At 38.9% G+C, this 21,184-nt stretch overlaps 4 protein-coding genes and 3 pseudogenes across 5 annotated transcripts; 4 read left to right on the forward strand and 3 right to left on the reverse strand.

Annotated features, from left to right (window-relative positions):
- Positions 1 to 253: 253 nt before the first annotated feature.
- LOC130511669 (DEAD-box ATP-dependent RNA helicase 6-like) lies at positions 254 to 3,324 on the forward strand (annotated as a pseudogene).
- Positions 3,325 to 4,718: 1,394 nt separating this feature from the next.
- Positions 4,719 to 6,322, reverse strand: LOC130511671 (cytochrome P450 76C2-like; annotated as a pseudogene).
- A 1,056-nt stretch (positions 6,323 to 7,378) lies between these two features.
- Positions 7,379 to 8,971, forward strand: LOC108851080 (receptor-like serine/threonine-protein kinase At2g45590; annotated as a pseudogene).
- Positions 8,972 to 9,191: 220 nt separating this feature from the next.
- Positions 9,192 to 12,238, forward strand: LOC108850039 (DEAD-box ATP-dependent RNA helicase 6). 2 transcript variants are annotated; one of them, XM_057009031.1, is made up of 11 exons: positions 9,192 to 9,241; positions 9,411 to 9,794; positions 9,897 to 9,957; positions 10,047 to 10,281; positions 10,413 to 10,651; positions 10,734 to 10,985; positions 11,068 to 11,248; positions 11,345 to 11,433; positions 11,529 to 11,602; positions 11,683 to 11,789; positions 11,880 to 12,238. In XM_057009031.1, the coding sequence occupies exons 2-10, from the start codon at positions 9,454 to 9,456 to the stop codon at positions 11,759 to 11,761; spliced, it is 1,551 nt and encodes a 516-aa protein (XP_056865011.1). In that variant the 5' UTR covers positions 9,192 to 9,241; positions 9,411 to 9,453; the 3' UTR covers positions 11,762 to 11,789; positions 11,880 to 12,238. The 2 variants fall into 2 exon arrangements, with proteins under 2 accessions (XP_056865011.1, XP_056865009.1); XM_057009029.1 differs by having other exon boundaries at positions 9,217 to 9,245.
- A 70-nt stretch (positions 12,239 to 12,308) lies between these two features.
- Positions 12,309 to 13,903, reverse strand: LOC108850040 (remorin-like). The gene is made up of 4 exons (XM_018623622.2): positions 13,659 to 13,903; positions 13,017 to 13,070; positions 12,854 to 12,941; positions 12,309 to 12,761 (listed from the first exon to the last, which is right to left on the reverse strand). The coding sequence occupies exons 1-4, from the start codon at positions 13,825 to 13,827 to the stop codon at positions 12,485 to 12,487; spliced, it is 588 nt and encodes a 195-aa protein (XP_018479124.2). The 5' UTR covers positions 13,828 to 13,903; the 3' UTR covers positions 12,309 to 12,484.
- Positions 13,904 to 15,804: 1,901 nt separating this feature from the next.
- On the forward strand, positions 15,805 to 18,166 carry LOC108849163 (uncharacterized). Its single transcript, XM_018622676.2, has 6 exons — positions 15,805 to 15,978; positions 16,315 to 16,886; positions 16,980 to 17,172; positions 17,253 to 17,317; positions 17,402 to 17,612; positions 17,700 to 18,166. The coding sequence occupies exons 1-6, from the start codon at positions 15,805 to 15,807 to the stop codon at positions 18,066 to 18,068; spliced, it is 1,584 nt and encodes a 527-aa protein (XP_018478178.2). The 3' UTR covers positions 18,069 to 18,166.
- LOC108849164 (AT-hook motif nuclear-localized protein 9-like) lies at positions 18,065 to 20,168 on the reverse strand. Its single transcript, XM_018622677.2, has 5 exons — positions 19,274 to 20,168; positions 19,035 to 19,105; positions 18,829 to 18,960; positions 18,580 to 18,741; positions 18,065 to 18,497 (listed from the first exon to the last, which is right to left on the reverse strand). Exons 1-5 carry the CDS (start codon positions 19,734 to 19,736, stop codon positions 18,279 to 18,281), a joined length of 1,047 nt encoding a protein of 348 aa, XP_018478179.2. The 5' UTR covers positions 19,737 to 20,168; the 3' UTR covers positions 18,065 to 18,278.
- Positions 20,169 to 21,184: the final 1,016 nt, after the last annotated feature.

Here is a 21,184-nt window from a genome sequence, read left to right on the forward strand (position 1 = left end):
GATTCGAAATGAAACTAGTATCGATCATCTACTGTCTAATTCTAGAATTGTTTTACTCCACGTCCTTTCTTTTTATAGTTTCCGAGCAAATGAAGGGCTCCCACGTTTTTTCCAGAGCTCTATTTTTAGATTAGGGGAGAGTTATAACATTATTTAAATTATGGGGTTATTTCAGAATTAACGAAAAGTTAAGGGGGCTAATTTAAAAACAAATGATGTGGATAAGAGTGAGTGAAGAAGTGTGTGTAATAAAAAAAAAAAAAATCAGTTCGACGCCCTAACAAACGACGCCGGCGAGAGTCTCTCTCTCTCTTTTCACTTTCTCAGCAAACTTTCCCGAGAAAATTATCAACATTCTGATCTCTTTGCTCCTTGAGTTCCCATCAATCATCTCTCTCACAATTTGATTCTTGTTTTTAAAGCATTTCTGAGATTGCGATTTTTCGAGCTGTGAAGATTCATTTCGGTAGATTAGGGCTATAGTTTCGAGATCGAAGAAGAAGAGTGATTGTGATGGATAACAACAACAGAGGGAGATTTCCGCCGGGGATTGGAGCTCCGGATCCTAATTTTCAGTCACGGAACCCGAACCCGAACCCGAACCCGATGCCTCAACAGTATCTACACTCACGGACTCCGTTTCCTCAGCAGTATCTACAGTCTCGGACTCCGTTGCCACCTCCGCCGCAGTCGCAGCAGCAGCAGCAACAACCTGATGCTCAGCAGTACGTTCAGAGAGGTTACTCACCACAACAACAACAACAGAACACTCAGCAGATCCAGCAGTGGTCTACACGCGCTCAGCTTCCTGGTGATACCAGTTACATAGAAGAAGTCGAGAAGACGGTTCAATCTGAAGCTAACAACGATTCTACGTAAGTGGTGAAGTTAAAGTTTTGTGCTTTATATGGTTTGATTGAAATTAAAGTTGGTTTCTTTGGTTATGGTTTTATCAGTAACCAGGACTGGAAAGCAACGTTGAAGCTCCCACCTCGAGATAACCGTTACCAGACTGAGGTTAATAAGTTTTCCTTTGAGTTTATATGAACCTTGTTCCTTTAGAGCTTACTTGTTTGTGTTTGTTATGATGTGTTGCAGGATGTGACGGCCACTAAAGGAAATGAATTTGAGGATTACTTTCTGAAGAGAGATCTGCTAAGAGGGATATATGAAAAGGGTTTTGAGAAGCCTTCTCCTATCCAGGAAGAAAGCATTCCCATTGCTTTGACTGGAAGTGATATCCTCGCTAGAGCTAAGAACGGGACTGGGAAGACTGGTGCCTTCTGCATCCCTACTCTTGAGAAGATTGACCCTGAGAACAATGTCATTCAAGGTTTTTTTTTCTTCCTCTTCTGCTTCGTTAGTTGAGTAGTATCAGTGAGACGAACGGCTGTATTTTCTTTTAGTTTTGTATATACCATTGTTGATTTAGTTTTCTTATGCAGCTGTAATTCTAGTCCCAACCCGAGAGCTGGCACTTCAGACATCACAAGTTTGCAAGGAGCTTTCGAAATACTTGAACATCGAGGTTATGGTCACCACTGGCGGTACAAGCCTGAGGGATGATATCATGCGATTGTATCAGCCTGTCCATTTACTGGTTGGAACTCCTGGAAGGATTTTAGATCTTACCAAAAAGGGTGTGTGCGTTTTGAAAGATTCTGCCATGCTTGTAATGGATGAGGTGTGTTCCTGATATCCCACTGGCCTTTTTTCTTATGCTATATGTTTGGAGATTTGGTGGACTTGCTTTATTTTAGCATAATCTGATTGTTGTGACTCATTTTCTCAGGCCGACAAGCTTCTGTCCGCAGAATTTCAACCTTCTATAGAGGAGTTGATACAGTTCTTGCCCCAAAACCGTCAGATTTTGATGTTTTCAGCTACGTTTCCTGTCACTGTCAAGTACTTCAAGGATCGTTATCTCAGGAAGCCTTACATTATCAATCTCATGGATCAGCTGACACTTATGGGTGTCACACAGTATTATGCTTTTGTTGAAGAGAGGCAGAAGGTGCACTGCCTTAACACGCTTTTCTCCAAGGTTAGGTTTTCTGGAAAGCCCTAAATTTTATAGCTACTCATGGTCATGGACTGTTTATAAGTATATTTTTTTTTTTTACAAATGCAGCTTCAAATAAACCAATCCATTATCTTTTGCAACTCTGTCAACCGTGTGGAGCTGCTAGCCAAGAAAATCACAGAACTTGGTTAGTGGTTACTCATGCTTCTATATCCATGCAAAGATGGCTCAAGACCACCGTAACAGGGTCTTCCATGATTTCCGCAATGGTGCCTGCAGAAACCTTGTTTGCACTGGTGCGTTTTGTGTTAGCTCGCGTAATGTCTTTCAAGTTTCATGTGTTGGAAGAGATGATGATAAGACTAAACTGGGGAATGTCTGTCTGTTGCAGATTTGTTTACACGTGGAATTGACATTCAAGCTGTGAATGTGGTCATTAATTTTGATTTTCCCGAGGACTTCTGAGTCGTATCTACACAGGGTATGTTTAAGGAAAAGTTTTTTTTTTTATCTATCGTCTCTGAGCACATTCTTTTCGTTCATATTGCTAATGAGGTTTTGTTTTGTGACACTGCCAGGTTGGTCGATCAGGAAGGTATGGACACCTTGGGTTGGCTGTGAACTTGGTAACGTATGAGGACCGCTTCAAAATGTTCGTTTTTCTTCCTCTGCTTTTGTTCTGGTGGTTTTAAGCCTTTTTTTAACTCATTCATATGGTGGTTTATCAACAGGTACCAAACTGAGCAAGAACTTGGAACCGAAATCAAGCCAATTCCGTCACTTATCGACAAGGCAATCTACTGTCAGTAACTTCAACAAGGTTCACATTCTCCAGGCGGTAAGACCAATCCCTCTCTTGGAATCTTTTGCAACTAAAGCCGCATTACACATACACCAGATTCCAAATGATTGTTTTGCCATTGTTTAGGTGTGTTGTGGAGGCAAATCGTTAAGCTTTGGCAGTTACAAGCTCGTTCCAGAGATGAAGGCAACACTCAGGCAAGAAGAAAGGCCGTATTAATAGCGGTTGATTATATCTGAACCTTTCAACCCGAGGACTGGTGGTTTGGTACCTCCATGATGTGAATCTTATAATGTACCTTCTCTCAACTTTCGTTTTCATTTTCTAAGAAACCTTTTACCCTTTGGGATCCGGGTGTGTGATGACTTCTTTTGGTCTCTTCTTTTTTAAGACTTGGAAGTTTAATTTCCTAGCAGTAAAGACTTGAAGACAATTTTTTTTTCTTTTTCCTTTTGGACAAATCCGAAGAAGACAATTTCACTACACATTCTTATTGCTCCTAGATTCACCTGTGTCTTGGTCATTGTCTAATGTATGATGTCTTTACCTAGAGTTGTGTGAGCCAATCCAATGTTATCAACATGTTATAGAACTTACAGATTATATGTGAAACTGTTATATGCTTTAAACTCGATTTCTTTTACACACAAAATCACCAATATGTAAACAAGACAACAAACAAAGAAAAAGTAACCGAATCACACAAAAAGAGCGGTGAATGATCACAAACAATGACCCTTCGAATGGAATTATTTATCAATCAGATTTTTAAGTAAAACACCTCAAAACATAAGGACTGGATTGGTAATTACAAACTCTTGTAGATATATGTGCAAGGATCGTTTGATGAATTTCAGAGTTTAATACCTTCCCCAAGTTTTTTCAGCTCGGCCGCAATGAGTTGTGCACGTGAGTCATCATCTTCAGCTTTTTCCTTCTTCAATGTCTCCACAATCTTATTTGCAACGGAAGGAATGGCTTTGGAGATTTTCTCTCTATTTGTTCTTTCATCTCCTTCAGATCCTCTTTCCTAACATACTCCTCTTGTTTCTTCCTAAGAGACACCAAGTTGTTTTGTGCACGCAAAGTAGCAAGAACATCCTCGTGAAGTTTCAGCCAAGCGTCCTCTGCAAGAGTGAAACATCCTCATATTCAAACACACATACACAAACAAGTAATGCAAAAAAAGAAAAACTGAAGAAAAGTGTATGGATAGATCTCTAGTGGATGAATAATCATTCAAAACCCTCTTTGAGTAACTCGTGCACAAAAAGTGTACTCGAGATCACTGACGAGTTACCTTCATCCAGATCGTGAACGGCATTCACCTTCGCTTTGGGATGTTCGTTCATCTCTTTGGGGGGAGCCATGGGATGATTCTCTGTAAATAGAGGAATATGAGAGTTTGATCAAAGGAAGTATCATCATACTCAAACACAAAGCATCACCATCATATTCAAACACACACACACACACACAAAGTATCATCATCATCAGCAGCATATTCAAACACACACACACACACACAGTATCATCATCAGCAGCAGCATATTCAAACACACACACACACAGAGTATCATCATCATCATCATCATCATCATCAAACACACACACACAATGATTCTGTTGAGGATTCTATCGGTTTCCTGCAAACTCAAATCCGTAGCTCCAATCGCAAACAATCAATCAAGGTGAAACTCGAACATAAATACATTCTAATTTATGAAACTCGAACAATCAATCAAGGACATTTGAGTCGACTGGAAAAAATCAAACACAAACCAAAACTGACTATATTAATTAACCAGATTGACAAAAAAAAATATTAATAACCAGATTTATGAAAGTAGTTATATTCGTATTAAACAAAAGCATATGTAACTTTAGCAGTGATCAACTAATGACTCGTTTTTTGACAGGCACAGCATGTAACGCATTGGTCTTATGCAATGTAAGGCCGAAGCTCTCGTCCATATCCAAGTCCTCAGAAGCGGCACCGTTTAGAAGCTTCCAGTCAAAAGAATAAAGAAGAGAAGCAAGCATGAGAGGCACTATCTTCACAGCCAAAGGCAATCCGGACAAATTCGTCGCCCGGCACCAAACGGTGTAAGCTCATAGTCTCTGCCTTTCACATCAGTCTCTTTACCCAAAAACCTTTCTGGTTTGAACCGGTTTGGATTCTCCCACCTACTCGGGTCTCGTCCTACCGCCCACACGTTCACCAAAACCTGGGTGTCTTTAGGCACAAGAAACTCAAGAATCTCCACATCTGTTTCTGCTTTCCGCGGGAGGAGAAGTGGAGCAGCTGGATGGAGACGGAAAGTTTCTTTAACTACAGCTTGTAAATATGGAAGTTGTGAGATATCTGACTCTTGGACGACACCATTATTGCCTATCACACTATCGATCTCGTCTTGAACTTTTGTCATTGTTTTGGGGTTTTGGAGTAGTTCAGCCATTGCCCATTCCACGGTACTAGAGTTTGTGTCTGTGCCGGCTGAAAATAGGTCCTGACACATACATGCACGTACTATACATCGTCAAAGTCAGATATACTAAAGGTGAAATTGCCTACACAATTATTAGAATAAATTGGTGGAATTTGATATATTGTAAAAGAATTTCGATTTTAAGTTCCACTTATTCTGCTAAACAAGATGACTGAATTGGCAAAGATTCTTTTTGAAAAAAAAGAAGAAAATAATTGTTTCTACTATTTAGCAGATGAATCAGTTTGTAAACAAAAGTATTCCTCTTTCATCTTTGATTATTTATTCCACTTATTTGTTCCACTACTTCCTCTATTTATAACCATTTTTCTCCAAGCTAATATAGATTTCAGTTATTCTAAATTTGCATTTCATTGGAATTTTTAATAAATTACTTTGGTATACATACGCCATTAGGAGAGTACTGATGTGTTTGAATATGAAGATTGATCAAAAAAATAGTATCTCCAAACTAATTTGGCTAATCTTTTGTAATGTTCATTCATGTGACCATATCATGTAAAATAAGAGAAGACTTACGAGAAGAAGGTGTTCAATCTGATTAGTGTTTAGCTCAGCTTCATCTCCTTGGTTGAGATCAATAAGCGCATCCAGAAAATCCTTGCTCGAAACATCTTTATTGTCCGTTTGCAATGAGTTTCCCTTGATTCGATCATCGTACAATCCTCTGAAAGCCCTAAACAACCTCTCCGAGCAGTCCTTTACCTTCTTTTTATTACCTTGCAAGTCAAGAAATCTCATAAATGGGAAATAGTTAGCAAGGTCTGTATTTCCGATAGATTCCATGACACCAATCACCATGTCCTGAAAGTCACTGGACTTCCTCGAGTCGTAGTTACCGAGGTCGACTGAAAACAAAATATTCGAAATGATATTGAGGGCTGTGACGAAGGATGCACGAGAAATATCAACAGCTTCTTCTCTATCACTGCATTCACTCACGAAGTTGATAAGTTCTTGCATCTTTTTCATCCGTAGAGCTTGGGTGGCCTCGATACGCTGTGGTGAGAACAGCTGAGTAACTGATATTTTCCTCAACAGCCTGAATAAATATAACATGATTTTGTTTTTTAAATGACTGTTAAATTTGTTCATCAAAAAACCCATTTTTACATCATGTGTGACTATTTCAAAAGGAATAAAGAATAAAAAATTCCAGACCAAGTATTTTGTCTTTAGAACAAACCAAATACGATATAACACAATTTTTTAATCAAATATAATACACAGATCCATTTGCTCTGTTGTGGGTTATCAACGATCTCCACATAGGGTGGTAAAATTATGTCTCGAGTAGTTATATATCCGTGACAGTCATCTAGTAAAACGAGGATGATATTTTGGTAATGGCCATAGCTCAGTCAGTTGGTATAGCAGATGACAAATAAAAAGACTACCATTAGGAAAAGAAATAGTGAATCTACATATTTTGTAAATTTTTTAAACTTAGTTAAGAATTATAATAACACAAAACTTAAAAAAAAGATTATAATTATCATAAATGTTTTCTTTTCGTTTTATGTAATACTTTTATATAAGTAATAACATGAATAGAATCTGTCAAATCATATGTTAAAATAATAATTTTATAATTTTATACATTTAAAATTTTAAATATAATCAAAATATACATGTATTTATATATTAACGGATCAGATCAGATATTCGCTTCCCAAAATTTTACTATTTGTGATTTGCTTCGGTTTTAACGGATATTGAATATTAGTATTTGCTTTGTTTTGAAAGCTTACGGATATCCGGAATTTTCGGATTGAATAGAATCAAATTTGAATGATAAAATGCCGAGGCTCTAACCACACTCCACATGACAAGACAAACGCGCGTGTCTCCACTCAGGCGAGTGAGGTTGACTTCCCCATCACTTCCCCCCAATTAAATCTCGCAGTGTCCACTGTGGGACCCTTTCAAACTAAAAAACACGAAAACCCTCGTGAATCTCACCGTCAGACGCTTTAAGAGCACCCTTCTCTCCATGCTCCCTTACCTTCTTCTTTCTATGGATACTTCTCCGACTTGAAACATTTCAATCTTTCAAAAATGCCCTCTCGCTTCTCTCCGCCTATACTCCTCCCCCGATTATAACCAACACTCACCACAGTCTCCATACCCTTCCTTTAATCCTAACCGGTTCTCTAACCTTAACCGGAGCTCTACTAATCATCCTAACAATCCTCTTCTACCGGAACCGAACAGCTCCCTCAGATCTCGTTCTCTGAGTCGACTCAACTCGGCCACGGCGGGTTCGGCATCGTCTACAGAGCCGATCTCCCCACCGGCGCCTCCCTCGCCGTCACAACGAGCTCTCTCTCTCATCTCTCCTAATAAGCTCCCCTCACGTCGTCTCCCTCCTCGGATTGGAGGAAAAGGTTCGAGATTGCGACTGATGTGGCGAGAGGGATTGAGTTTCTTCACCATTGATTTGCTGTGATCCTCCGATCATACACGGAGATGTGAAGCCGAGTAATGTCCTTTTGGATTCAGGTTTCAAGGCAAAGATCGGAGATTTCGGTCTCGCGAGGGTAAAGTCTGAGGCTTTAGGGTTAGGGTGTGGTGGGGATGAGACTAGGGTTTTGATTGAGGAAGATGATGATGATGATGATGATGAGAAGAGTAAGGATGTTGTTGTTGTTGAAGAAGAAGATAACAGGTCGATTCTTGAGGAGAGTGAGAGTGTGATTACTCTGTTCGAAGAGGGTAATAACGCGGTGAGTTTCTCGCCGGAGAATGGTTGTGGTGGTGGTGGGGTTGGAGCTTCTCCGGGAGGAGGGTTATCACCGGAGGTGAGTTTGGAGAAAGGGAGTGTGTCTGAGAGCTGTTTGGAGCAGATGAGTGTGGAGAGTGGTGGTAAGCAGAAAGTGGGTTCGAAGAGAGATTGGTGGTGGAAACAGGATAATAACGGTGGAAGCAGAGGAGGGGTTGAGTCAGGGAGTGTGAAAGACTATGTGATGGAGTGGACTCACTGCCACTGGGAGTGAGATTAAGAAAGAGAGTAACAAGGAGTGGATCAAAAATGGTGATGGGTCATCAACATCATGTGTCTCTAAGAAAAAGAAGAAGAAGAAGAGAAAGCCTAGAGAGTGGTGGAAGGAAGAGTTTTGTGAAGAGCTAACAAGAAAGACGAGGAAGAAGAAGAAAAGGAAGAGAGGGATAAGCTCAATCTCAAGCATTGACTCTTGGTTTCACAGAGACAATGATCATCATGAACATAATAACCCTACCAAGAGGAAAAAAAGGAATAGTATAGACTGGTGGGTAGATGGGTTAAGGGGAGATCTAAAATCAGTTAAAAAACAGAGTCAAGATTCTGGTTTATGGTGTGATGTGAATGTTCAGAAGAGCGGTGGAGTGAGCAGCACTCCGAGTATGAGAGGTACTGTGTGTTACATTGCACCAGAATGTGGAGGAGGAGGTGCCTTGTCTGAGAAATGTGATGTCTACAGTTCTGGTGTTCTGCTCTTGCATTTATCCAACGTTCCAGTAAACGACATTGTTCTATCTTCTTATTTCTTGAAAGTTTTGTTCTCTAAGTTGGACTAAACATTCTTGATATATGAGTTCGGTCTATTGTCTTATTTATCAAAGATTCTTGATATGAAACTAGTATCGATCATCTAATGTCTAATTCTAGTACTTGTTTATTCCACGTTCACTCTTTTTTATAGTTAGTTTTAGAGCAAATGAAGGGCCTCCACGTCTTCAGAGCGCTCTATTTTTAAACTAGGGGAGAGAAATAACATTATTAAAACGATGGGGTTATTTAAGAATTAATGAAAAGTTGAGGGGGCTACTAATTAAAAAAAGAAATGATGTGGATAAGAGTGAGTGAAGAAGTGTGTGTAATAAAAAAAAAAAAAAAATCGATAGACGCCCTAACAAACGACGCCGGCGAGTCTCTCTCTCTCTCTCTCTCTCTTTCACTTTCTCCGCAAACTGTTTCCGAGAAAATTATTTCGATCTTGCTCCCCCATCACTCTGTTTTGATTATTGTTTTAAGCATTCTTATTGAGATTTGAAGATTTCTTTCGTTAGGGTTATATCTCTTGTTCCTGTGTAGTTTCGAGATCAAAGAAGAAGAAGAAGAAGAAGAGAGATTTGTAATGGATAATAACAACAACAACAGAGGGAGATTTCCACCGGGTATTGGAGCTCCGGATCCTAATTTTCAGTCACGGAACCCGAATCCGAACCCGCCTCCTCAACAACAGTACCTTCACTCACGCACTCCGTTTCCTCAACAGTATGTTCAGTCTCGTACCCCTTTGCCTCCACATCAGCAGCAGCAGCAACCTGATGCTCAGCAGTACGTTCAGAGAGGTCACACACAACAAAACCCTCCTCAACAGCAGCAGTGGTCTACACGCGCTCAGCTTCCTGGTAATCCCAGTTATGTAGATGAAGTCGAGAAGACTGTTCAATCTGAAGCTAACAACGATTCTAAGTAAGTTCTCCGTTGATGGGTTGATGTAAAGTTTTGTGCTTTATATGGTTTATTTGAAACTAAAGTTCGTTTCTTTGACTATGTGTGTGTGTGCTTTATCAGTAACCAGGACTGGAAAGCAACGTTGAAGCTCCCTCCTCGTGATAACCGTTACCAGACTGAGGTATATCGTTGAAGCTTTGAACCCTTTGTTGCGTTTCTCTTAGAGCTTACTTCTTTTTTTCGTTTTGTTGTAATAATGAATGTGTGCAGGATGTGACGGCTACTAAAGGAAATGAATTTGAGGATTACTTTTTGAAGAGGGATCTGCTGAGGGGGATCTATGAAAAGGGTTTTGAGAAGCCTTCTCCTATTCAGGAGGAAAGCATTCCTATTGCTTTGACTGGAAGTGATATCCTCGCTAGAGCCAAAAACGGGACTGGGAAGACTGGTGCCTTCTGCATCCCTACCCTTGAGAAGATTGACCCTGAGAACAATATCATTCAAGGTTTTGTTTTTTCTCTTTCTTCCAGTGAGTTATTTGATCGGTGGAACTTCCTTTCTGAGGAATGGCTGCGTTCCTTTCTTGCTGTATTTTCTCTAGTTTGTACACCTTGCTGATTTGGTTTCTTGTTGCAGCTGTAATTTTAGTCCCAACCCGAGAGTTGGCTCTTCAGACATCACAAGTTTGCAAGGAGCTTTCAAAATACTTGAACATTGAGGTCATGGTCACCACTGGCGGTACCAGCCTGAGGGATGATATCATGCGTTTGTATCAACCTGTCCATTTGCTGGTTGGAACCCCTGGGAGAATCTTAGATCTGACCAAAAAGGGTGTCTGCGTTTTGAAAGATTGTGCCATGCTTGTGATGGATGAGGTAAGCCTGGCCTTTTTTCTTCTGATGCTAGATAGTTGCAGATTTGGTGGACTAAGCTGATTGCTGTGACTCATTTTCCCAGGCCGACAAGCTTCTGTCTGCAGAATTTCAACCTTCTATAGAGGAGTTGATACAGTTCTTGCCCCAAAACCGTCAGATTTTGATGTTTTCAGCTACATTTCCCGTCACTGTCAAGTACTTCAAGGATCGTTATCTCAGGAAGCCTTACATTATTAATCTCATGGACCAGCTGACACTTATGGGTGTCACACAGTACTATGCTTTTGTTGAAGAGAGGCAGAAGGTGCACTGCCTTAACACGCTTTTCTCCAAGGTTAGGTTTCTGGACAGCCCTAAATTTTATAGCTACTCATGGTCATGGACTGTTTATAAGTATATTTTTTTTACAAATGCAGCTTCAAATAAACCAATCCATTATCTTTTGCAACTCTGTCAATCGTGTGGAGCTGCTAGCCAAGAAAATAACAGAACTTGGTTACTCATGCTTCTATATCCATGCAAAGATGGCTCAAGACCACCGTAACAGGGTCTTCCATGATTTCCGCAACGGTGCATGCAGAAACCTTGTTTGCACTGGTGCGTTTTGTGTTGTTAGCTCGCGTAATGTTCTTTTAAGTTTCATGTGTAGGAAGAGATGATTGATAATACCAAACTGGGGGATGTATGTTGCAGATTTGTTTACACGTGGAATTGACATTCAAGCTGTGAATGTGGTCATTAATTTTGATTTCCCGAGGACTTCTGAGTCGTATCTACACAGGGTATGTTTAAGGAAAAGTTTTTTTTCATCTATCGTCTTTGAGCACATTCTTTTCCTTCATATTGTTAATGAGGGTTTGTTTTGTCACACTGCCAGGTTGGTCGATCAGGAAGGTATGGACACCTTGGGTTGGCTGTGAACTTGGTAACGTATGAGGACCGCTTCAAAATGTTCGTTTTTCTTCCTCTGCTTTTGTTCTGGTGGTTTTAAGCCTTTTTTTTAACTCATTCATATGGTGGTTTATCAACAGGTACCAAACTGAGCAAGAACTTGGAACCGAAATCAAGCCAATTCCGTCACTTATCGACAAGGCAATCTACTGTCAGTAACTTCAACAAGGTTCACATTCTCCAGGCGGTAAGACCAATCCCTCTCTTGGAATCTTTTGCAACTAAAGCCGCATTACACATACACCAGATTCCAAATGATTGTTTTGCCATTGTTTAGGTGTGTTGTGGAGGCAAATCGTTAAGCTTTGGCAGTTACAAGCTCGTTCCAGAGATGAAGGCAACACTCAGGCAAGAAGAAAGGCCGTATTAATAGCGGTTGATTATATCTGAACCTTTCAACCCGAGGACTGGTGGTTTGGTTTTGCTTTGAAGAATTCTTCTGCATGATGTGCATCTTTAAGTGACCTTCGGTCAACTTTCGTTTTTCATATTCTAAGAAACCTTTTACCCTTTGGGATTTGGGTGTTTGATGACTTTTCATGTTTTTTTTCTTATTTCAAGACTTGAGGCCTAATTTCCTAGTAGTAAGATCAAACAGAAGAAGACAATTTTACTACACTTTTTTTATTGCTCCTAGATTCACATGTGTCTTGGTCTCTTTCTTATGTGTGATGAGTTTATCTAGAATTGTGTGAGCCAATCCAAGTATCAACATGTTAAAATTTACAGATTATATGTGAAACTGCAGTCACACATGCTTTAACCCTGATCTTCTTTTACACACAAGATCACCAATATATAAACAAGACAACAAACAAAGAAAAAGTAGCAGAATAACACCAAAAAGAGAGACATGAATGACCAATGGCTTGAGAACACAACTTAGAAGCATCCACAAGTTGCCTTGGGAACGATACCAGTGGCTCTGTGCTTGGCAGCCATTTCTTCGGCTTTAAGAAGCTCCTCTCCTCTTTTAGCTTCAACCATTGCTCTTTTCTCTTTTGCTTGCTTGTGGATCGCAGCCACTTTGTTCTTCATTTTCTCACCATACTCTGCCTTCTTCTTCTCTAGTTTTTCTTCTATCTTCCTTAGTTGGGCTTCAATGGCTGCTTTTTGGCTGTTCTCCCAAGCAAGCACATCAGATACCTTCTTTTGTGCCCTGTCCATTTTTTCATCATTAGCTGATGATTATTAGGCAGAAGTGGTAATGTTTTGAGGTAAGAAGATGAAAAGTATTCAAGGAAAGTTTACTTGTTCTCTGCTTTTGACTTCTCACTCTCTTCCCATGCTTTGATGAATGAAGTTTTCTTCTCTTTTTCCAAGTCTGCAAGTTTCACATCTGACCAAGACACACATCACATTATAGTGTCAATTATGTAACCAAAAGTAGTCAACAAAATGTGATAGAGTTTACCTCTATCCATGGAACCAGATGAACTTTTCTTTGGTGTAGCCTCTTCAATGGGTTCTGCGAGAAGCTCACTTATAAGTATTACATATTGTTAACTTTATTACCACATTGAAAACATTATATGGGTCTTGGTGACATAGAGGATTTGCTGTCCTTTAGGGCCACTCAACTCTTGTCAAGATAGTAGCAACTTAAAAAAGGAAACTAAGGATTTTAAAATTGTTTTGAAAAAAAGTTGGTGCTTTAATTGGTTAGTGTTTTCCAAGAGTTAGGAAACTTTAAAGGAACTAATCATTAACTAAACAACTTCCTTAATTCATAGCTGTCAACAATTAATTGCCATGATTCCATATGCTTTTCTGATAAAGGTAACACTAAATCTACAAGGCAGATTATTTTATTATGACTAGGAAAAAAATAATAATCATATTTTAATTCAATAATGATTTATCTTTGGGTTAATGAAATTCTAATAGCACTATGAAATTCTACGAGATGGAATCTTGTGGCTAATTTGTGATATGGTAGATACAGATTGTTAAACCATCCTTAATTCATCAGAAACATAAATCAATCCTCATTAGTAGAAATTACTATTATTATTATCAGATAAGATTACTATTATGTGTAACTAGAGAAGCTTACTTTCTACAACGGCAAGAGCTTTGGACTCGTCAGGAGGAGGTGGATTATGAACTTTCTCCTCCGCAACGTCTTTAGAAGCTTCCACCGGGGCAAGAGTTGGTTCCTTTGCCGGAGCTAAAACCGCCGGTGATTCTACGTCAACCGCAGTTGTCTTTTGCTCCTCAGCCATTGCCGCTCAGCCAAAGAAAAGAACAAATGGTTTATTTTTCTTCTTCTTTCACAGACACAAAACACAATTAATGCTGGATAAAATCGGAGAAAGAGGTTTTTATATGGTCCGTTAGCTTATACCGGTAGAGCGTACTCCCCGCGTTTAATATGTGTAAGACAGTTGTTTCCTTTGACCGTTGATTCTGGTGCCATGTGATCCTACGGCTGTAAAGCTTGCTTACGCATTGGATGCGATCCATGTGATTAAACACCTCACTGCCGACAGGTAAAGTAGTTCAATGATGCCACGTAACTCACTAATAAGCCATTGTTTTTGCTAAATAGAGTGAATCAAATTAAAAGTTGAAATGAAAACAATGATTACACTAAACCAGTCTATACTAATCTTTAATCTATTTTGTTAAATATAAGAATGTATATTATAAATATTTTTGGTTTAGCAGAAAAAATCTCTTGTGGAGTAAAGGTGACGTGGAGCTTCACCAAGTGGACACGCTGGACACATACAAAGGGATATGTCTTTGCTGGACGCTCATTTTGGCCCTTCGAGTGTAATATAACGTTCCTGCTAAGTAGCGAGCTAGTGCGACAGAATGAAATTAAACAGGGCCCTTATTAATGAATTTGCTCGTTTAAATTTAGACTTTGGAGAGTAAAAAAGACTTATTTAGATTATCTCCAGCCTAATTGCAAAACGCCATTCAATGAATTTTGCGGTTGGATTGAAAATGATTTTAGGTAAAAACTACATTTTAATAATGAAACATACAACTAAATAAATGATAAATAATAAAAGTATATAATATTATAAAATGTTGTGGTTACTGGTTAGAGAAATTTTTTTATAGTACTAAAATTACAAATTTGGGCTGACATGACATAAGGACACTTAACGTTTCGTAATTATTGGGCTTTAGTAAATTCTAACGGCCCAAATAATTAAAAACTAAGAGTAGGCTGTGAATCTTATTAGCCATAAGTAAATACAATAGAGAATAGGATTAAGATCATTTAACTATTCAAGTGTACACAACGCAGATGTGAACACAGACCAGCCTGTGAAAGACGTATATATTATCTGTAACGTATGATGATCTTATTGTAAAACCAGTATAAAGCATACGGCATGGAGTTCATTTTGTAGACGCATACAACTTGGAGTTATTTAACGATTTTATTCTCTTTTGTTTTATGAGTGGACGAATACGGTCTTTGATGTCACTGAACTTTACATGACGGCTATAGCTTTTATCTTCTTTCTTGGGTGTTTGGATTGTTTTTCTATTATAAAAGCAGTTAATAAGTTATGACTAATTGAACCCGTAAAATATTTAATTTTTACTAATAAGGTTTTTATATCTTATAACCTCAAAGGTTATTTAATTTTCCTATAAGTCAACAAAGGATTTATCTGGGAAACAAATTTGTTATAACTTATAACCATATATCTTGTCTTCATTTGATAGGATAATGGGAAAATATACGACCAATTGATCCTACTAATATAAATATCTTGTCTTCATTTGATCGGATGATGGGAAAATATATGACCAATTTATCCTACTAATATATAAATATTAGCATGGCTTTAATATTCGAAAACATGTAACGCTTTGCAAAAACAAAACACAAAAAGAAATTCAAACATGTGAAATCAGGTTAGTGGTGTTGAAGAGAACGTGAAACAAGATTCAAATCCTCGTGAATCGAAATCAAAGCTTTGTAGGTTTGTAGGTTTCTTCCTCGCGCCAGGTTCTCGTTTTCGTCTCTCGTGTTTAATGTTTTTGTGCACACGTATGTAAGCTGATCAGAGGAAGGTAGCTAAAGAGTCACGCTTCAACTGAAAAAGCATGAAGTGGAACAACAACGATACTCATACGAACAGGACGGCGCCAGGTTCTCGTTTTCTTCTCTCGTGTTTAATGTTTTTGAGCACACGTATATAAGCTGATCAGAGGAAGGTAGGTAAAGAGTCATGCTTCAACTGAAAAGCATGAAGAGGAACAACAACGATACTCATACGAACAGGCATGCCTCTCTCAAAACGACTCCATATCCAGGAAAACGCATCGCAAAAGCTACTCTCTTCTTCGTCTCTTGTCTCCTCATATCTGCTGGTCTCTTAGACTTCTTGGGTTGTTTCGATTTAGTGAGTTTCCAAATCTCAAAACAACTTTTTGCCAGTGATCCACAAAATGTTAGATGCTCTCAGTTTTATAATAGATAGTTTTATAATAGATGATGTTTTTGACTATACAAAAATTAAAATTTTATTTTTCTTTAAAAAGTAATTATAAAAATATAATTTAAAATTTATCGAACCAATCAAATAACTGCAAAATTTAATTGGTTACACGATTTAATAAAGTTTAAAATAATATCAAAATATCAAAATTTTATTTATTTTAAAACAATAAAATTTTCTAAAACATTTATGTCTATTATGAAAGGGAGAGAGCGTAACTCAGATCTTCTTGTATTTCAGACAACTTTTGCAGGTCTGAAACAAGTAGCAACAATCAGAAAACAACCCATCACAACGCACCACAAGTTCCCTCAGCAATGCGACATCGTACAGAACCAAACACGACAACAAGAAAGACGGCAACTTCCGATGTCCGAAGACGGCACAAAAAACAACAAAGTCAGAAGCAGCCATTCGAGACCATCCACGTGTCCTTCTTACTTCCGTTGGATCCACGAGGATCTACGGCCGTGGAGAGAGACATGTATAACAAGAGGGATGCTCGAGAAAGCGAGGAGGAACAAGGCACATTTCAAAGTTATAATCCTTGGCGGGAAGGTGTACGTCAAGAAGTACAGAAAATCTATCGACACTCGAGATGTTTTTACTCTGTGGGGCATCCTACAGTTACTACGGTGGTATCCAGGGAGATTGCCCGATCTAGAGCTCATGTTTGACGCCAATGATAGACCAACCGTCAGATCCAACGATTATAAAGGTCAACAACACCCGGCCCCACCTCCGTTATTCCGTTATTGTTCTGATGACGCCAGCTTGGATATCGTCTTCCCTGATTGGTCCTTCTGGGGCTGGTAAGGCCACAAGCCCACAATAATAATATACAAAATCTCTATTTTAATTGGGCTTTAGTTAAAAAAAATAGGCTTTACTTCTTGCTGGGTCAGGGCTGAAGTTAACATTAAACCTTGGGCTAATTCCATGGTGGCGATTCAAGAAGGGAACAAGATGACGCCATGGAAAGACCGCGTGGCCTATGCTTATTGGAGAGGCAACCCTAATGTGGCTCCCACTAGGAGAGATCTTCTTACATGCAATGTCTCAGCACAACAAGACTGGAACACTCGTCTCTACATCAATGTCTGATTCTTCAAAACTCCCTTCCTCTTAAAACATTTTGATAAATTACTAATATTATATTCTTTTTAATCATTTTGAAGGATTGGGTTAGAGAATCAAGTGAAGGATTCAAGAACTCAAACTTAGAGAACCAATGCACCCACAGGTAATGAATTTACTTGTTATTTTTAGCTATTTATTTACGTGTTTTTTGGAATATAAATTGGTAATAATGGAAATTTTGGAGTAGGTACAAGATATACATAGAAGGATGGGCATGGTCAGTGAGTGAGAAGTATATAATGGCATGTGACTCAATGACATTGTACGTGAGACCAAAGTACTATGACTTTTTCATACGAGGAATGATGCCATTACAACATTATTGGCCAATCAGGGACAACTCGAAATGTACTTCCCTCAAACACGCCGTAGACTGGGGTAATACCCATTTAGACCAGGTTTGTAACTTTATTACGTTTAGACCCCCATAAGTTTTTGTTTTGTAACAATCTAACCCATTGGTTTTGGTGTTTAAACTTTGACAGGCGCGTAAGATAGGGGAAGAAGGGAGTAGATATATAAGGGAGGAAGTGAACATGGAACATGTGTATGATTACATGTTCCATCTGATGAACGAGTACGCCAAGCTTTTGAAGTTTAAGCCTGAGATTCCTTTGGGAGCTACTGAGATTACACCGGATAGTATGGGATGTCCGGCGACGGGACGTTGGAGAGACTTCATGGCGGAGTCGATGGTGATGTCTCCTAGTGAAGTGTCTCCCTGTGAGATGCCTCCTCCTTATAGCCCTGTGGAGTTAAGAGAGGTTCTTGAGAGAAAAGCTAATGCGACTCGCCAAGTTGAGTTATGGGAGGATCAGTATTTTAGTAATATGAGGAATGGTAACAAACATTGACCAAAGAGGTTCTTGTGTTTGTATTCATATCGAGATTAGCAAAGTTAAACAAGTAATTACTTTCAGTTAACAACTGAATCAAAGATGTAGTAGAATCAAAGCTCCAAGCAGACATAAAGACTTAAACATTTCAGGTTAGCTTATGTTCTTCTTCTTGTTCAATTCCTAGGTTCCATGCTTTATGTACACAGAGATGTCACTGTAACATCATCAACCGCGCATTAGATCAATATCAGCATGAGCATGGCGCATATCCATCTGCCTTGAACCTGTTGACCAAATCAGGTTTTGGCCTTGTGTGTGTTGAGGAACAGGGTCCAGAGCTTGATGATGGTGATCATTAGTGTCTTGAACATTTTCAGCACCTTCTTCTTCTCGTTTCTTGTTCTTGATCTTAGGAGCTGCCCATATAAAGCTCCCTACGATAACCTGATAGGACTCAGAAAGCTATTATTCAGTCCCAATAACAAACACTATAAACAAAAAAAAAAAAAAAAAAAGCAGAACCAACCTGAACAGGACTAGCTGCTATTAAAGGCCCTCCAATGGCACCACCAATCACACGCCCATCAGGGCTAGCAAGCGAAACTGATAAGTTTCCAGTTCTATTCCGGAAACTTCCATCAGTTGGGACAAGATAAGATATTGATAAGGCTAATATCTCAAACCGGCCCTGGAGATTTATTACAAAACTTATGTTTCAATTAAAAACAGTAACAAAAAAGAAAAGAAAAAACAACAACAATGAAAGTAACTTAACCTCGTACTGAATAGCACTAGGAGAAGATGATGATTGAAGCAGCGTTGCAGTAGAGACAGCTCCACTTGCGGATAGAACGCAGATAGCTCTTGGACCTTGTTGAGAGAAAGCTATAACCTTTGTTGCAATATCCTGGTTAACAAAGTTTTATTAGTTATACAGAAACATTTCATGAAAACTTTGTAATAGTGGTGATTCAACAGTACTTCTCCTATTGAAACCACAATTACGTGTGGTGTGAAGCTCATTCCAGAAGATGAAGGCATCATCAACTCACCTATAATCAAAACAAAGAAAAAACAAGCTCATTTAAATATTTCATGTTCTTGATCTATTTTAGGAAAGTTTCAAACGTTTCCGACAAGTCAAGAATAAACAATTAGACTTTGCCTCAAGAAAACATTAACTAGTCCTGTTTTTTCTAGACAAATAGATTGTTTATTACCAGTGGAAGACAATCTCTGTTTCTTGCCAGAGCCAGGAGGTCGACCACGGCCACGTTTGTTAGAGTTGTTAACGGTGGAAACAGAAGAAGAAGACAATGCCAAAGAAACAGAACCGTCTTGTCCGTATTTTCTAGGCCGTCCTCTCTTACGTTTCATTGGAGTTTCACTCTGAGTAGGAGGAGGAGGAGAGATCATGTGAACGCCAACATGATGAGGAACAGCTCCTGTTGCTGCTGCTGATGGAGAAGGGTCACCGTGTAAAGGAGGAGGAGATCCGAACCCGGTGGAGCCTGAACCGAATGGAGAGTTTTGGTTATGTAAGTGACGAAGCCCTTGCTGTTGTTGTTGCTGTGATGATGATGATCCGTGAAACGTAGGAGGAACCGAACCGGGTAAACCTCTTTGGATATAGTAAGAGCCTGACCCGGTTAAACCCATTGGATCTCTTTGATCCATTAGCATTCACAACAGTTGAAGAGAGCAAAAAAGATCTCTTAAAAGTGAGAGCTTTCTAGAGAGAAAAAAAGAGTGAAGAAACCTTTGTGGCTAGAATTGTGAGGTGAGAGAGAGTGAGAGGATAAATGGATAAGAAAGAGAAAAAAACAGAATCAAAGGTGGAGACTTTCTGAAAGATATTAAAAACTTGAGGGGAAAGGAACATGCAAAGCTTATAAACTTCTCAGCTTACTTCTGTTCATAATGGCTAAGAAGATTTGATCTAGGTTTTAGTGTTATCTTTCTTTCTCTCTCTCTTTCTTCTAGGGTTGCTTGGTGACAGAGGAAAACATAAACAAACAAACTCTAACAGACCCCTCAAAGCAAAAGCATTTACTGTGAGGATAACAATGAGATCATTACTTTTTTTTTTCCTTCTGAAAATTGTGTTGGAAGTTCAAAATCTCAATGAATAATAACTGACTTGGACTGTAGCTCTATATAGCAACTAGGCATCTGTTTGTTTGAGACCCATGACTCATATGTCCACACGCTTGATCAGGAGCGTGTACCACACTCCAGTAGCATGTCAGTGATCTTTCTTCACCACACAGAATCTAACAAGAGTCTTCACTTTTCCAGCTGAAAATTGACTAGTATTTACTGTTTCTGCAAGTCTAGTAACCAGGCTAATCCCTTTGAGACTCTTCACTTTTCAAGATGAAAATACTATTAACTGTTTCTGTAAGTCTAGTAAACAAAGCTAATCCCCTTCTTTGAGAGTGGTCTGAAACAAGAGAATTTGTTAAGAGAGTGGAGTACACACGTGGGAGGATGGAGAGTGAGAAAAAGGATTGGCCTTTGTGGTCGGTCAGAGAGGTACCCACTTTGAGCGCCATTTTCACGAGAGGCTGTGAAGAGAGAGACATCACTACTAAAATATCTCTTACTCACAAGGACCCATTTGATGTGATGATATAAGAGAGACCTCTCAAAGCCTTTGAGATTTTTTTTTGCCTGTGAGAATCTAACATCAGTGTACCATGTAATGTGGGAGACTGTTTATAGTAGACTTTGATTATGACAACATGTTGTAATGTCCATGTTTAGTGGAAATGTAATAATTCAGAAAAGATATTGAGTATGAGTCTATACTATGAATGAAAGTCTTTACACCCCATACTAGTCCCACCTAAAAGTTCATTTTGCTGAGAAAGCAAACAAAACAGATTAATCATAGATTCATATTTGATTTCATGATAATCAGATATTCAGATCAGTATTGAAAGCAAAATCTTGAGCTTAAAAGGAAAGAGTATCATAAAAGTTGTAACCAAAAAGAAAGAATTATTCATGGTGTGAGATAGGATAGCTTCAAACTGATTACTTTCAAAGTGTGACAAAAGATCATTACAAGTGAATAAAAACTACAAAAAAAAAACAGGTTTCTCATTTGTCTACTCAAGCTCCATAGC

The sequence above is a fragment of the Raphanus sativus genome, chromosome 4, assembly GCF_000801105.2.
Source record: "Raphanus sativus cultivar WK10039 chromosome 4, ASM80110v3, whole genome shotgun sequence".
Classification (NCBI taxonomy): domain Eukaryota; kingdom Viridiplantae; phylum Streptophyta; class Magnoliopsida; order Brassicales; family Brassicaceae; genus Raphanus; species Raphanus sativus.

Bases quoted from the DNA above. Each gene is read 5' to 3' on its own strand.
- LOC108850039 (XM_057009031.1), top strand. From the start codon at position 9,454: ATGGATAATAACAACAACAACAGAGGGAGATTTCCACCGGGTATTGGA. The intron at 9,958-10,046 runs GTATATCGTTGA...GAATGTGTGCAG, and splicing joins ATAACCGTTACCAGACTGAG to GATGTGACGGCTACTAAAGG. The intron at 10,652-10,733 runs GTAAGCCTGGCC...TCATTTTCCCAG, and splicing joins CCATGCTTGTGATGGATGAG to GCCGACAAGCTTCTGTCTGC.
- LOC108850040 (XM_018623622.2), bottom strand. From the start codon at position 13,827: ATGGCTGAGGAGCAAAAGACAACTGCGGTTGACGTAGAATCACCGGCG. The intron at 12,942-13,016 runs GTAAACTCTATC...TGTCTTGGTCAG, and splicing joins ATCTGGTTCCATGGATAGAG to ATGTGAAACTTGCAGACTTG. The intron at 12,762-12,853 runs GTAAACTTTCCT...AAAAATGGACAG, and splicing joins AAGTCAAAAGCAGAGAACAA to GGCACAAAAGAAGGTATCTG.
- LOC108849163 (XM_018622676.2), top strand. From the start codon at position 15,805: ATGCTTCAACTGAAAAGCATGAAGAGGAACAACAACGATACTCATACG. The intron at 16,887-16,979 runs GTAAGGCCACAA...TTGCTGGGTCAG, and splicing joins GATTGGTCCTTCTGGGGCTG to GGCTGAAGTTAACATTAAAC. The intron at 17,318-17,401 runs GTAATGAATTTA...ATTTTGGAGTAG, and splicing joins GAGAACCAATGCACCCACAG to GTACAAGATATACATAGAAG.
- LOC108849164 (XM_018622677.2), bottom strand. From the start codon at position 19,736: ATGCTAATGGATCAAAGAGATCCAATGGGTTTAACCGGGTCAGGCTCT. The intron at 19,106-19,273 runs GTAATAAACAAT...TTTTGATTATAG, and splicing joins ACAGAGATTGTCTTCCACTG to GTGAGTTGATGATGCCTTCA. The intron at 18,961-19,034 runs GTACTGTTGAAT...TTTGTTAACCAG, and splicing joins TTGTGGTTTCAATAGGAGAA to GATATTGCAACAAAGGTTAT.